General features: G+C 38.7%; 1 protein-coding gene across 1 annotated transcript in view; it reads right to left on the bottom strand.

Moving 5' to 3' along the window:
- LOC139718499 (trafficking kinesin-binding protein 1-like) overlaps positions 1-2,072 on the bottom strand; it is a 75,394-nt gene extending 73,322 nt beyond the window's left edge. Inside the window, exons 1-2 of the mRNA XM_071629972.1 lie at positions 2,024-2,072; positions 391-618 (exon numbers count right to left, since the gene is read on the bottom strand). Coding sequence (XP_071486073.1) covers positions 391-618; positions 2,024-2,072 — 277 coding nt within the window. The remainder of the gene's footprint in view (positions 1-390; positions 619-2,023) is intronic.
- Between the last annotated feature and the right edge of the window lie 11,771 nt (positions 2,073-13,843).

The following is a 13,843-nucleotide window of genomic DNA, read 5'->3' on the forward strand; positions in this document are numbered from 1 at the left end:
ATCGCGAATTTAACCACTCGCGAAAATGTGTGACAGCGGCAATTCGCAAAAATTTATGTACGCGAAAATTATGGCATATACAGTATCTCATTGGCCCATTTGCACTGTACAACAAGTGAAGCCGCCAGCACCACCATCTTACCAGGCACACTCTATGGAAAATTGTGCGCATTTTCCAGCACAGCTGTAACCAAGTTCATGTGACGTTGTGAGCTCCATACAAAAATGCAATGTGCGTGGTAAGATGGCTACACGGTGGCTTCACAGCAATTGGCCTGTGAGATATCCAGCATACGTCTCCTATGGGGAGATCAGTGGAGAATATCAACAGAATCAACTGTGCTTGTTGTGCCCTGTGTAGAAAGACAGGAAGGAAATAGCGCCACCAACCTGTTAAGGTTCCTGCCTCTTGGATCCCGGTTGTCACCGCATCGTCCTCGCCGTCCGACTGGCCCGAGACAAAGTGTTCTTCCGTGAGCTGGTGACTGGACTCGGACTCTGTGTCTGTGGCCAGCTTGACCGCTGAGAGGGCCAGCGCGGGGAGAAAAAGAGGCGGACCGACGCGTCCTCTGCTCGTTGCAAGGGGGGCAACCTCAGTGGAGTGACGGACGTGCGTCCCTCATGACAACTGCTGACTGCGGTTTTCACGTTGCATCAAGTGTATCTGTGTAAAGCAAAAATATCATTCAAAATTATGTAAAATAAAGATTAGCTACACTAACATCTCATTAAAAAATGACACTACTTGCAAAGAAAAATATATATATATTTTGCATCTTCACCTTTATAGTAATAGGATATACTCTTTCCTCTACATCCTGTAGCATTTTCAGACAGGGACACTATGGAAAATGTTTCTGTGACATATTTAACCCTTCATGTTTCCAGGTACATAGCTTTACATGTACTTGCCAAACATTTTCATCAGCATTTAGTAGTCCATCCAAACTTGATCTGGAAGCAGATTAAAGCATGTCCACTCAAATGTAGTATAATCTCTCTTAATCCAACAGGAAGGCCATGGTGACACAATGACTGGATTAGGGGAATTAGGAGATCTGTATTCAGTAGTGTTTAGTTTCCCAGGCATCTGTGCTGATCAGCAAAGAAAGCACTCCAGTATGCATGCCAATCAGCAAGCACAGAATGGTAAGGGTTAAAGTGTATCTGTACATAGAAATGTAGTTTTCTGACATTGTAGGTTTTGTACTGGTAATATCGCAATCCCTATGAAATATAAGAGTGCAACGTTACTCACATACACTGTACAGAGATAAAGCAATTTATAAAATGGGTTCCAGAACGTAGCCAATAGGAAGCGCTGAAATGAGTCACGTGGGCTTTGATTACTTTAGTACCATTGCACTGCAGTACCAGTGCGCACTCAATCAGTTGTTACAAGTGCGTCGCGCACTACTATACGCGCTGTCAATCCTGTAAACAACTTCTAGTTCGGGCCGCTGCCGGCTGGCCTTTCTTGTGTGCATAACATAATTATGTGGCGTACGTATACAGTACTCTTTACGTACAGTACTTTCATGTACGGGATTTCCGAGTGCGACGTGCTTGACTCGACTCTCTCGAGCGAGTGCTACTGGTATTGACCCACAAAGGTACGTGAAAAATGCTGTTAGTTTTCGACCCATTTTATAAAACAAATGATGCACAGGATTATTTCGTGGCGTTAGTGGAGATGCAGCTCACTCTCGGGTATTTACAATGTAGTGCAACATGCACTCGGCTTCGCCTTGTGCATGTTTCATAATTGTAAATACCCTCAAGTGCGCTACGCCTCCACTAACGCACTCTGTCCTGTGCATCATTTGTATAATATAAAGAGACATAGAGCAATCTCTAAAATGCCAAAAATTACATGCGCCTAGATCTATGAGTAGTCGTCTGGCGTTATCAACTGCATTCGACTGCGTAATTCAATAATTTTCTGTACGATCATTGTACTACGATACTCTCAAAACACGCAAATGTCCATGTACGCAGCTAGGCTGGTGCTGCCATGCCGCACCGCCCAGCGTCGGGCCACTGACCAGGCAGCCGCGGCAGCATCTACTCATGCGGATTGATGCATATGGCTCGATGAGGCAATACCGATAGACAGTATTCGATATGGCTGTGTGCAGACGGAGAAGAACGAAGGAAACGTGCACACACTGATGGTCTACGCGCGGCTACTATTTTCAGATCTGGCTACTATTACAGGGCGCACTAGAGCATGCTGATTTATTAGAATTAATATTTCACAGTTTTGGGCATTTTTTGTGATGGGATAGAATTTTCTCTAGAGTTCTTAGGACATGCTCTCACACCTCTCAAATTCAAATTGTAGAGGAGAGATTCCCTATAATGGAGATCATTTGCTTCAGAGGCACGAAGTTGTCACAACTCTTAAAACAGCCATTCCAAGCAGGGATGATGTAAGGTGCAGGTCTGGTGCAATATTACAATGCAAAACGGACTAATCCACAAAGTGGTTCCACGGACATGGAGAATCAATCACTTTCTCAGCTGACAGTGATTTAGAGCTTTATTTTTTATACTACAGTCAAAGGTGCAGTATACCTCTGATGAAAAGACCTCCGACTTACATTAGAAACTCTCTGAGATTTCATCTAACCAAAGGTAATGTGAGACATCTAAAGTTCCTCAATTTTACTGTAAATACAGAGTAACAAGCAATTCTTAACAAATTCTTGATCGCATGTGTCTGGAATACAGATCGTTTGTGGTATTCAAAGTAACCGTATACCTCGTAGGTGCGACAAGTGGAAATCCTACACGCTAAACATCTGTTGTTGAATACATCAAGTTGATAGCATCGAATGTTACATGTAGAAGACTTTATAGTCAGCATACATGTACATTGTATACTGACTGAGTTTTGTAAGCAACAGGGACTCCGCAAAAATCACCTTCAATGGAAAATTAAGGAAAATTCCGAAATGTTCAAGTGCTCCCATTGATTCTGCTACAAAACTAACAGGGAGACACAACAAATTCATCTCCTACAGAAAAATTGTGTTATAGATGCAAGGGAAAAAACAACAACAATAAAATAAAAAATTTAATAAATAGAATTTAAAAAGTAAACAAAGCAACAACGACAACAAAAAGATCCTGCCTGTGCAAGATTAATTTCCATACTTGCACGTATTCAATTCATCCACAGCCAATAAGCTAAAATAATGAGTCTCCATTACTCAATACATCACATATCCGTGATCAAAGTTCAAGTTAAATGGGAAAAAAAAAAATGTGTCAGAAGGTACTACGAGAGTTTTCCATCAGACTTTGCTCTTCTCATGGATAGCTAATAAAGATGAGTATTGATGATGTGTGTCTATTGTAGAACTGTGATGATTAAAACTGAATAGTGCAGGGTCTATTGTAGTCTTTATTTGTTTCAAGTATGCATAAAGTGGAGACAACAATTAAGATTACAGAGGACTTCAAATTTTTGTAATCGTTTCTTTTTAGATTTGACTTCAATACTGGCTGACTTGTCTGGCTATATGCTGCCGTCGTTAAACGTGATTCTCTCTTTTTTTAGTGTGTACGTGTACACACGTACCTCCTCTCCTCCTAGGGAATGACTATGATGACACAATGATGATTACACAAGAGTTAAAGTTGGTACATCATCCAAATGTGTCTTCACAACGATGTTACACAGGCTTAGCTTTGAACCTTAGAAGTTAATTGTTTAGAATATTTGTGGGAGTATGGTATGTATACAAGTGACACTGTCATTATCAATATGTCTACATGGGGTACTTGTGCTATAAACAACTCTCACCATGTTGTTAATGAATAATTTGCTACATTGTTAACTCTAATGTTATAACTGTTCTTTATAGGATATATATAACAACATATACTAAATCTCATCACTCCCAGATTTTCACATCTTTGATGAATTATAGGGTTTATTCTAAACCTAAAACTTTTGTCATAGCTTCATCATTCTTATCAGATGAGATCAGAGGATCTGGGAGCATCATGTAGAACCATGAAGCTTAGTTTTTCACAATGGAAACAGGAGTATCCGTTCTGTACGTCAGACATGACACAAAATGACAGTCTCTCTTGCTTTGCTGAGAGGTGGTACTTCACACACTGGCGATGTGAATGCTTGCAAAACAGGAACTTTGATTTAATAGGCAGACCACTAATAGCTGGCGTGTGATGTTTTTGAGTCTTCTTTGTCTGTTGCTCTTTGGTGACTGAGCACTATCCATCCTACAGAGCTACTGTACACTCGATTCTCAATTATGGGGGGGGGGGGGATATGCAAATGTTTGTTGAGCATGAAATTGACAGCGGTAATAATTTCGCTCAAAGCCTAAAGATAGCTCTCCAGCACATTCATGCCCACATGACATTTCAGTGAGGCCATAAAAAAGGATTGGCAAACGAGGCACTTTCAGCCCACATTTGCTCAATTTAAAGCAGGCTAATGCTTTGTGCCATCATCACAAAAAGACATCACTTGGGAAAGTGTGATTAAATTGGGACTGTGGTTCACAATGCGAATATAAATCTGCAGCTAAATAGCCTGCGTGATGCTATATTACACTTCCAGAGTAAGCACACGATACACTGTATCACAGCTGATCAATTGTGATGAAATGGCCTGCATTATATTCCACCATTTCATTGCGCAACGGCGCCAAGGATCCCGGCCATATCATAATGGTGACACCCCTCGTCTGTCGTCTGTCTGTCGGAGTAGTAGGGAAAACAGACTTCCACGTGAGATACTGGGCCCTCGTTAATGATTCACTGACTGCCCTAGTCACTCCGACTGCCATACGAATGACTGGACGGACACATGAAGGGCACGACTAGGGATACTTTACTACAATGTAACTAGGATCTTGACATGACAACATGGTGTGTCAACACTGTCGATGCTAGACAACAGGAAGCTGTGCAAAGTTCAATGACCCTCATTCAGACATTTACCATTGCTTGTATCACACAAAATTGTTATTACAATTCCACAGTCATTACCACAGACTGCAATTTGACCTTTACCTCAATACAACATACTACAAAGTGTATGTACCACTTACATTCAAAATCAGACTTTGACAATTATGTAGGACAATACATACAGTAATTACTCTTAGAAACATTAAAGGTCCTGTTTACCTTTGGGGGCAGTGATTTTAAAAATGTTCAAGATATCACTTTTGATGCATACGTGTATGTGTAGGTCAGTTGTATCACAAAACATCCTAGTACCATATAAAATTTTTGCAATTAAGCCTAAAATATAAGGGAATATCACTATTTTTTCTCATTAAACTATAACTGTGTGACGGTTTAGTCTGAACATTTCTATTATAACTTTTGTTCACATTTTGTATATCTAACAATACTAAACATCCATTATACTGGTTCAAATTTTTTTACATTGCTTGTTTCTATCCCTAATTCACATTTTAGAACTATTTTGAAGCACTAATTCTGGGTTTTTGTTTCATCTGCAAATGGTAAATTATGCCTTTAATGACCGACATTCTGCTTCACATTCATCCTACACCCAATCATTACAATGCATTCGAGTCGAATTCAGGGTGGTAATTACTTGATCCGAAATACCAATTTACACACAGTACACAGACACTGCAGTTTATGCACAAATGGGTTTTGATAATGGCCCACATTGGCCCATGAAGGTACCGTAGCTTATCTAGTCAATTGATCATGCAAATTTACACTGCTTATTGAAATGCACACTGCATAGTGTACACTCACACACATCCAAAATGAATACGCTAACACGTACTGTACATGTATATTAAAAGTGAATGATATGGATCCCTATTTCATGTTTGTTTTGGTCCATGGACTAACTTTAAACCAGGGGTTTGATTTAAACCACACTGTACCTTTGTGAATTCAGCCCAGTGAATGAGCATTGACCAACCACTTCAACCAATGTGACCATCTGATGCACTATTATTACCCCATCCCACTATTACATGTACATTTAATACAATACTGTATACGCTATAATTTTCGCGTACATAAATTTTCGCGAATTGTCGCTGTCACACATTTTCGCGAGTGGTTAAATTCGCGATTGGGGGACAAGAGAAAATATGAAGTGGCAAAGAAAGTGTGAATTTTCAACTTACTAGCAAATAAGAATGACACTAGTTATACACTGCATGAAAAAGACTTGCCAAACTCTGCAACTAGTAAATTAGAATTCAACATTTTTGAAGTGGTTAAGTCCATCGCGCTAGATTTCTGACGAGTGGTCCCCTTGCGATAATGGATTGGCTCTCTACAGTATTCGTAAGTAGACGTGGACGTGCGTATACAAGCTTAGCCAGTATGGTCTGTTCGGTAAGCCGTGACATGGTATACTAGTACTGAAATGATCATATCACCAAGGCAAGGTATTCATTTTGGAAGGTAATATTTTCGCGTGTTGTTAATTTCGCAAATAGCTCCCGACTCGCGAAATTCGCGAAAATAAAACCCCCGCGAAATATATAGCGTATACAGTACATGTATGTGGTGCTTTGAGACTTTGCAAGCACTCTGGATAACACCATCAGACACTGTACTGGTAGAGTAATGTATCTAAAGGTAGGACTCATATGGTGCTCATTTCACTGGGTGGCTAATGAGTGCTAATGCATTAATCAATCAACGCTTCAGAACACTGTAAATACCCAGATGCAGGGAACATGTGTGAGGACGGGTAGTAGCAATATCTTTACAGGCATATCAGCGTAATTATGATCATCATGATCTCATTCTTCCAATGGATTAAGTCTTTGCCTGCCAAATGTGCCTCTTTTGTATCATCAGAAAACACACAAATCCCACAGCCCAGCAGTTTGCCTAGCATAGTACAAAGATTTATTAATAGCTAGCAATGTCTCCTCGTAGGCTGATCATAATATTTTCCATAGCATCACTTCTGATTCTACAAAGTACCATCACGATCTCACCATTCAGTTGTTCCTAATTTGAAGCGATATTCCACCCCCAGTTTAGGTTGATATAAAGTGGGGTAAAATCAAACCAAGAGAATGGTACTTGAAGCATCACTAAACTTGGACATGAAACAAGAAATTATGTGAAATTATACACATGGCATGTTTTTCACAATACTGAAATATCCATTGCCACTACATTGATATGCACATTGACTGCAGCAATATTGTCCATTGGCCTGTATACAAATCTTCACAAAGTTTCCCTCTCTGAAATGATATCATAATGACAAAGAAAGTTGTACAATTGTACCAATCTCATCAAATCATTGTATATTTAGCTTTCACATGCAGCAAAACTGTCAGGGAGTGATTGAGGTTATGAGGCTTACATTATCATCTACGAACCGCATGCATGATTTGTTACCAGTCATTTTTCTTTTTTTTTACAAAGCAAAACAAACTAATTGGTAAGCTCAATTGCGAGGACATCATCACCTGATCTTGAATTTGCATTGCACTTGCAACCAAAATGAACATGAGACTTTGAAGGGCCCTTTCTGACATATCAACTTCTTGCATTTATATTCATGACATATAACATATCAAATGTGATATGAGTCCATTCAGACGCAACACCCCATTATTCGATAATTGTACGGGTGCCTTTAGATGCTGTGTAAGTTGAACTTTTATGGGAATAAACGATGCTCAAAACATTGTTTTGAAAAATGTGCTATGCTGAAACAACGCATCAATATACCCGTGAATTCAAACAGGAAAATCCATGATATATCCATATGTCATATATCCATGCATCGTATATCGATACCAGAACTCTCTCGTCCGATTACCCCGAAAGGGGGGTAACATTCCATTCCTTACTCCTGTGAGCTGTCACATATATATGAAAGTTTTATCAATCTGTTTCTTTTAATTTATTCTCATCTATTGAAGTCACTTGGAACATGATGTAATTTTCCAAGATCAAGCGGCCCCCTTTTGTATAACTCAGAAAGGAGAAAGCATTCTGGGAGAATAATTTTAATGCAATAGTTTTCTCCAAGTCTATGATGTTGCATTACTTTTTTCTTGGGGAGGGGGCATCTGACTTTTAATAACGAAGCATAATCGCCTCATAATGTTCCATGAATCACATTCATGTTGTAAAACGTTTGCCAATAATGAGTCACCATACCACACGCACACATACACTTTACAGCCATTTTGCATCCATTTCTGCGCCATTCCAAACATTCTCAATGTTTTGCATGTGAGAACAAAAATGTTGTGCAGTGTTCATTATAGCTTTACAATACATCATGATCACTGAACTAAAATACAGGAATATCCTGTACATCTACACTGTATGTAATAAACTGGAAATAGGTGCTGCAGTTTAAGACAATGAGAATTGAATGCCAACTACAAACACAAGTAACAACAGGAATTATTATTAAAAGAAGGGCTACAGAAGGGAGGGGTTTGTGTGTGTGTGTGTGCGTGTGCATGTCTTATATTATAGAGATGTATGTCCTCTTGTCTGTTAATCACTTTCTCTATATCTCATGCTATTCAGCCTCCTCAACAAGAGGCAAGCAGGCAGTATAAAATGCCTCGACAGTATCACATTATGGATAGATACATGTGTGTGTGTGTGTGTGTGTGTGTGTGTGTGTGTGTGTGTGCGTGTGTGTGTGTGTGTGCGTGTGTGTGTGTGTGTGCGTGTGTGTGTGTGTGCGTGTGTCTTATAAATATATGGAGATGTATGTCCTCTTGTCTGTCAATTACTTTCTCTATATCTCATGCTATTCAGCCTCCTCAACAAGACGCCAGCAAGCAGTAAATGCCTCAACAGTCTCACATTATGGATGTACTGTATAATAGACTGATTGATAGAGGTTATATGTATCATATCACATTTACATTGTACAATTCATATTAAAAGGGAAAGAGCAGCATCCGAATATACAAGCATGTGGGCAAGAAATAGGATGTATTATATTTTATATGCGCATGAATTGGACTCCTGATCACTGTTCTACACTTCCTCAAATCTGAGAACATTACCATTTGGAAATCACAACAAGCCACTTCCTGGAAGAAAAAAAAAACAGAGGATCCGCCGCTCAGTAAATCTCTTTCACTACGCACTCGAAAACCTAACTGAAAACATTCTAGACTGGAAAAGAAATGCTATTTGTTACAGTCCCATTTATAGCAATTTCTTGCTGTGCTCAATTTCCAAAGCACTTTAAATGAACGTGACTGAGAAGTACATATTCGTGTGCTAGTCCAACCTTATTTTTTCTAATCCTCCATCTACAACAAAGCACTCAGAAATATTTCCCTTGTACAGTGAGAAATCCAAAATGATATTGCAATGGTTAACAGAGAATAATCTCATTAAAAAGTGATTTGTTGCAAAAATTGCAGCAGCTAATGTGCCAGTTTTGATCCAAAAGGATGCAGAATGGGGTGGATACTGTAAAACGAGGAATTTTCGCGTGCACTTTAATTTCGCGAATTTCGCGAGCGCCAAGATTCGCGAAATTAAAATGCACGCGAAAGTCCTTGTTTACACTATATGCATTGAACGCCAGTGGCACTTCGCGAAAATTTCATGCCACGAAAAAGGCTGTCGGTTCCAATTCGCGAAAAATTCATGCCGCGAATATATCATGTTTTACAGTACACTACACACCTCACAAAGCATCTAGCCAGTCATGAAATGGAGATGGCTGTAAGCCCAGCCATGCTGTGTTCAAAATTAATCTAGAGCCACTTAAGTACAGCTTTGCAAGTTTTTATAGCTAGATCCATCGACAATTAAGAAAGCCTTCCGTCAAAATCTCATTTAAAGTAAACCGCCTCAGTACCTCCGCTGACTGGCTCATGTACAATATCAGTGGTATTCTGGGATGATGGGCATGAGAGGATTACGGGCAAATTTAGCAAAGCAACATGACAATAGCATGTCATAAGGGTCACATGACCACCCCCCCCCCCATTTCAATTAAAGCAATGAATTTGTTTGCACAATGCCACATCAGTACATGTATATTACCATCGTAACTAATTTTTCTTCTAGATTTTAACTCATTGAGGATGAGTCCTGAGCATACTCGGGCAAGTGTCTATGGGATTATGTGTGTTGTAGCAAAGTCAGTCCGTCCTCAGCGGGTTAATACAAACCTTTACCAATGGCCCAAAAGTGCACACTATGCTTTGCATGTGCAGTTTAACTGAACACCTTTACAAATAAACAGTTGAACACATTTGCATACTACATACTCTACAGCCTAACAGTTAGCTCTCAGGGTACAATCTACCGACACTTTACACCTTAAAAAGAAAGCAATGATATTTCTGCATATTGATTTTAGGAGAAACTATTGTTCTTTAATAATGAGCGGTTATGCCAGATCTAGACTTCTTAAGGACAGTACAGTTGTATATGTACGCCTTGTACGGGGAAAAAATAAGATAAAAAGTATCTGTTCTGTTAAACATTTGTAGGCTGTACACAGGCCACATTATCTTCCTCTCTATGGTACAGTAGTTGTGAAATTACAGTGCTCAGAAATGTTTTTGACAGATCCCCAAAAGGATGTGGACAACAATCCTGCAACACAGGAATCTCTCCCACAACTAGAAAAAAAAAAAATATATGTGTATATATATATATATATATATATATATATATATATTAGAAGAATTAGTCTCAAATACGCCATCTGTAGATCCAACAAGGTTTTTATTCACAAAATTTTCCACCCGTGAATAAAAACCTTCTTGTTGGATCTACAGATGACGTATTTGAGACTCATTCTTCTTATAATTATAACATTCTAAGTCCAACACGTGGAAAATTCCAAGATGAACATTATTATAGATATATACATTTGTATATATTACATATGGGGAAAAAGCAATACAAGAGAGGCAAAATGCAATCTTGGTATTTTTTCAGCCTATCTTGACTACACAATTGTACTTCTTTAAGCCAAGCTTTAATGTGCTGACACATGCTTATGAAGGTCATATCTATTCTGTATTAGTGTATGATATAATAAAGTGTGATTTCTCAATCGCAGCCAACTCTTTTTCTCAGCAAAAGTGCAGAGAAGCATTACTAAAATTAGCGCCTGATACCCTCATGTGCAGTCGGTCAGGAAATTGCGGGATTTCCCTTGAAATTACGACTCATTTTTGCAGTCTGTGCAAATCTTTCCATCTACTCACTCACGGTGCTTCAACAATAAAGTTACAGAGGGGAAACAATATCCTTAAGTAATTTACTCTCTTTCCTTAATAATGAAATTGTTGTATTACGCAAACTGACTGAAAAAAAATATATAAATTAATATGTATATTTCTATTTATATGTGTGTGTGATTGTTATAATGTCTCTTCGATAGATTGCTTGTTCACTTAATACATGTATGACCAAATATTCCTAGATTTACAATTGAGTTAAGCACTTATACATTCCACAATCAACTAGCATATAAAAAAACATCAACACTTTGGGTTGAATTTTTTTTCCTGTCAAACTGGAAATACCACATTATGAAAAGATGACAATTTCTATTGAATGCCATGCCACGAATACCAGCATATTTCTTATTCTATCCTGAAAAGCCAAATAATGTGTACACGTACATGTACATTGAATCTTTGATGCACTGCAAGAGTTAGTGCAATTCATTTGTATTGTAAGTATTGTAATATTGTTGCAGTTCAATGTGGCAATTTCTTCATCCATCCCCCCCCCAAAAAAAAAAAAAAAATCTGAAAAAAAAAAAATCTGAAAAAGAGAGTGTTTTGAACAATAGCTGTGAAATAAAGACAACTCATGTACACTTCACTTCAAGGGTAAAATCAGAAGGTTGCATACCATTTCTTCTTTGAGAGAGCTAAAAGTTGGCCAAATTTCAACATAGTGATTATGACACATAATCTGTATTATAGGACTTTTGCCAATTCACATCCATAACATCAAAATTTCCCCTTTGAACAATCTGTTAAACTTGCACAGTCCAATATGATGCTATTCAACAAAACCCATGACAAAGGAAGTTAATAGGGCTCTCTCCTACAAAGAAAAAAAAAGTATGATCCCTATTTTTGGCCTTTTCCACTGCAGAATGAATGAAAGATTTGCCAATCAACAGTCATGTGACAAATATTGCCACTCTGAGTCACCAATATCCACTGAAGTTGATGGTTTCTTGACAGTCAAACTTTCACACATGTTTAGTATAATGATCTATCTGACTTTCCCAGAATGTTCATACCTTGTACAGCCTGTAGTGTTGCGAAGAGCCTATCTAACTCATATATAATTTTATACAACACCTCAGAATGATGTCGAATTGTGATTGGCCAAGAACATGTCACATGACATTCAATAGAAAATACCTACCAAACTCATTGAGAGTGACAGCCATACAATAGGCCCCTGGCATGGGCCTATTGCATGGCTCGAAGGTACTATAGCACGGCTTCGTGGGGGGCTACTAATGCATGGCCGCTCACAGAGTTCTGTGGCTCACAGCAGCAAAGCGCCAGCAAACTACATTGTACGTGCTGGCCGGCTGCGCTGCGATGCGCTGCCGGTAAACAGACCAGTCGCGGCGGAGTACTGCAACGTTAACGTGTACGCGCAGCTACTTTACCTAGCTAGTTGCATGTATTGCGGCCTACCTAGTTACCTACTGCTGTGTTTTTAGTTTTGACTCTGATCTGCTACGTGGACCACAGTGATCCCAAAATCAAGACTTCATTTCAAGTTGAGAAACCGTAATTTGATTATTTTTCTGTGTTTTTATACAAAATCATTTTCGGAAATAGAGAAAGTCTAGACCTACTACTAGATCTACCGACATCTCAGATAGGCTTAACAGTCAGGCCTAACTCGATCTAACGTTAGCGTAGAATGGGTATAGACCCTGCGGAGTTTGTGATTCCTGTGACTGTGTGGTCGAATCATGACGAGTGTTTGAAAGCAGTACACAGGGTGGTTTACAATTCTCGGCCTAATTGTTACATTTATTTTTGGGCCTTCCTGAGTTAGCGGTCACTAATTTAGTACTGTGATTGTGGACAAGGTGTTGTATAAAACGAATAATTTATGATTTTGTTCGTGCATTGGGGCACGTAATACCGCACTCGGCGCGAGATTCGCCACTGGTCTATTCAACGCGGCGCTACGCGCCTTGTTGAATAGACCAGTGGCTTATCTCGCGCCTCGTGCGATATTCGTGCCCTATGCACTCACAACTCATAAATTATTCGTATACTATTCTACAACTATATCATTTTCATCCAAAAACAAAACTAAAGAAAAAAATCCTTCTTGGAAAAAAAAAGTCTCCTCTAGTACTTTATGATTCACAAGTATACTGAAATGTAAACAGCATGCATCTGAAGATACATTATTGTACGCAAATTCATTAAGAATGTAAATGCAATAGACATAAATTGTTTTTATATGACCAACACAAAATGTACATGATGCACATATTTCTTCATTGTTAAAGGTCCAGTTTACCTTTGGGAGCAGTGATTTCAAAAATGTTCAAGATATCACATTTGATGCGGTATATGTGTAGGTCTATTGTATCACAAAACATCCTACGATATAAAAAATTTGCAAAAAAGCCTAAAATATGAGGAGATATCAGTATTTTTCTCAATAAACCATAACTGTATGTACGGTTTAGTCTGGAAGCATTCTTATTATAACTACCGTATTGTTCACATTTTGTGTATTTAACAATACTTAACATCAATTATACGGATTCAAATTTTTACAGTGGTTGTTTCTATCCCTAACTCACATTTTAGAACTATTTTAAAGCACT

Source organism: Diadema antillarum, unplaced genomic scaffold (genome assembly GCF_040938485.1).
Source record: "Diadema antillarum isolate AM-2024a unplaced genomic scaffold, OU_Dant_1.0 scf00000095, whole genome shotgun sequence".
NCBI lineage: Eukaryota > Metazoa > Echinodermata > Echinoidea > Diadematoida > Diadematidae > Diadema > Diadema antillarum.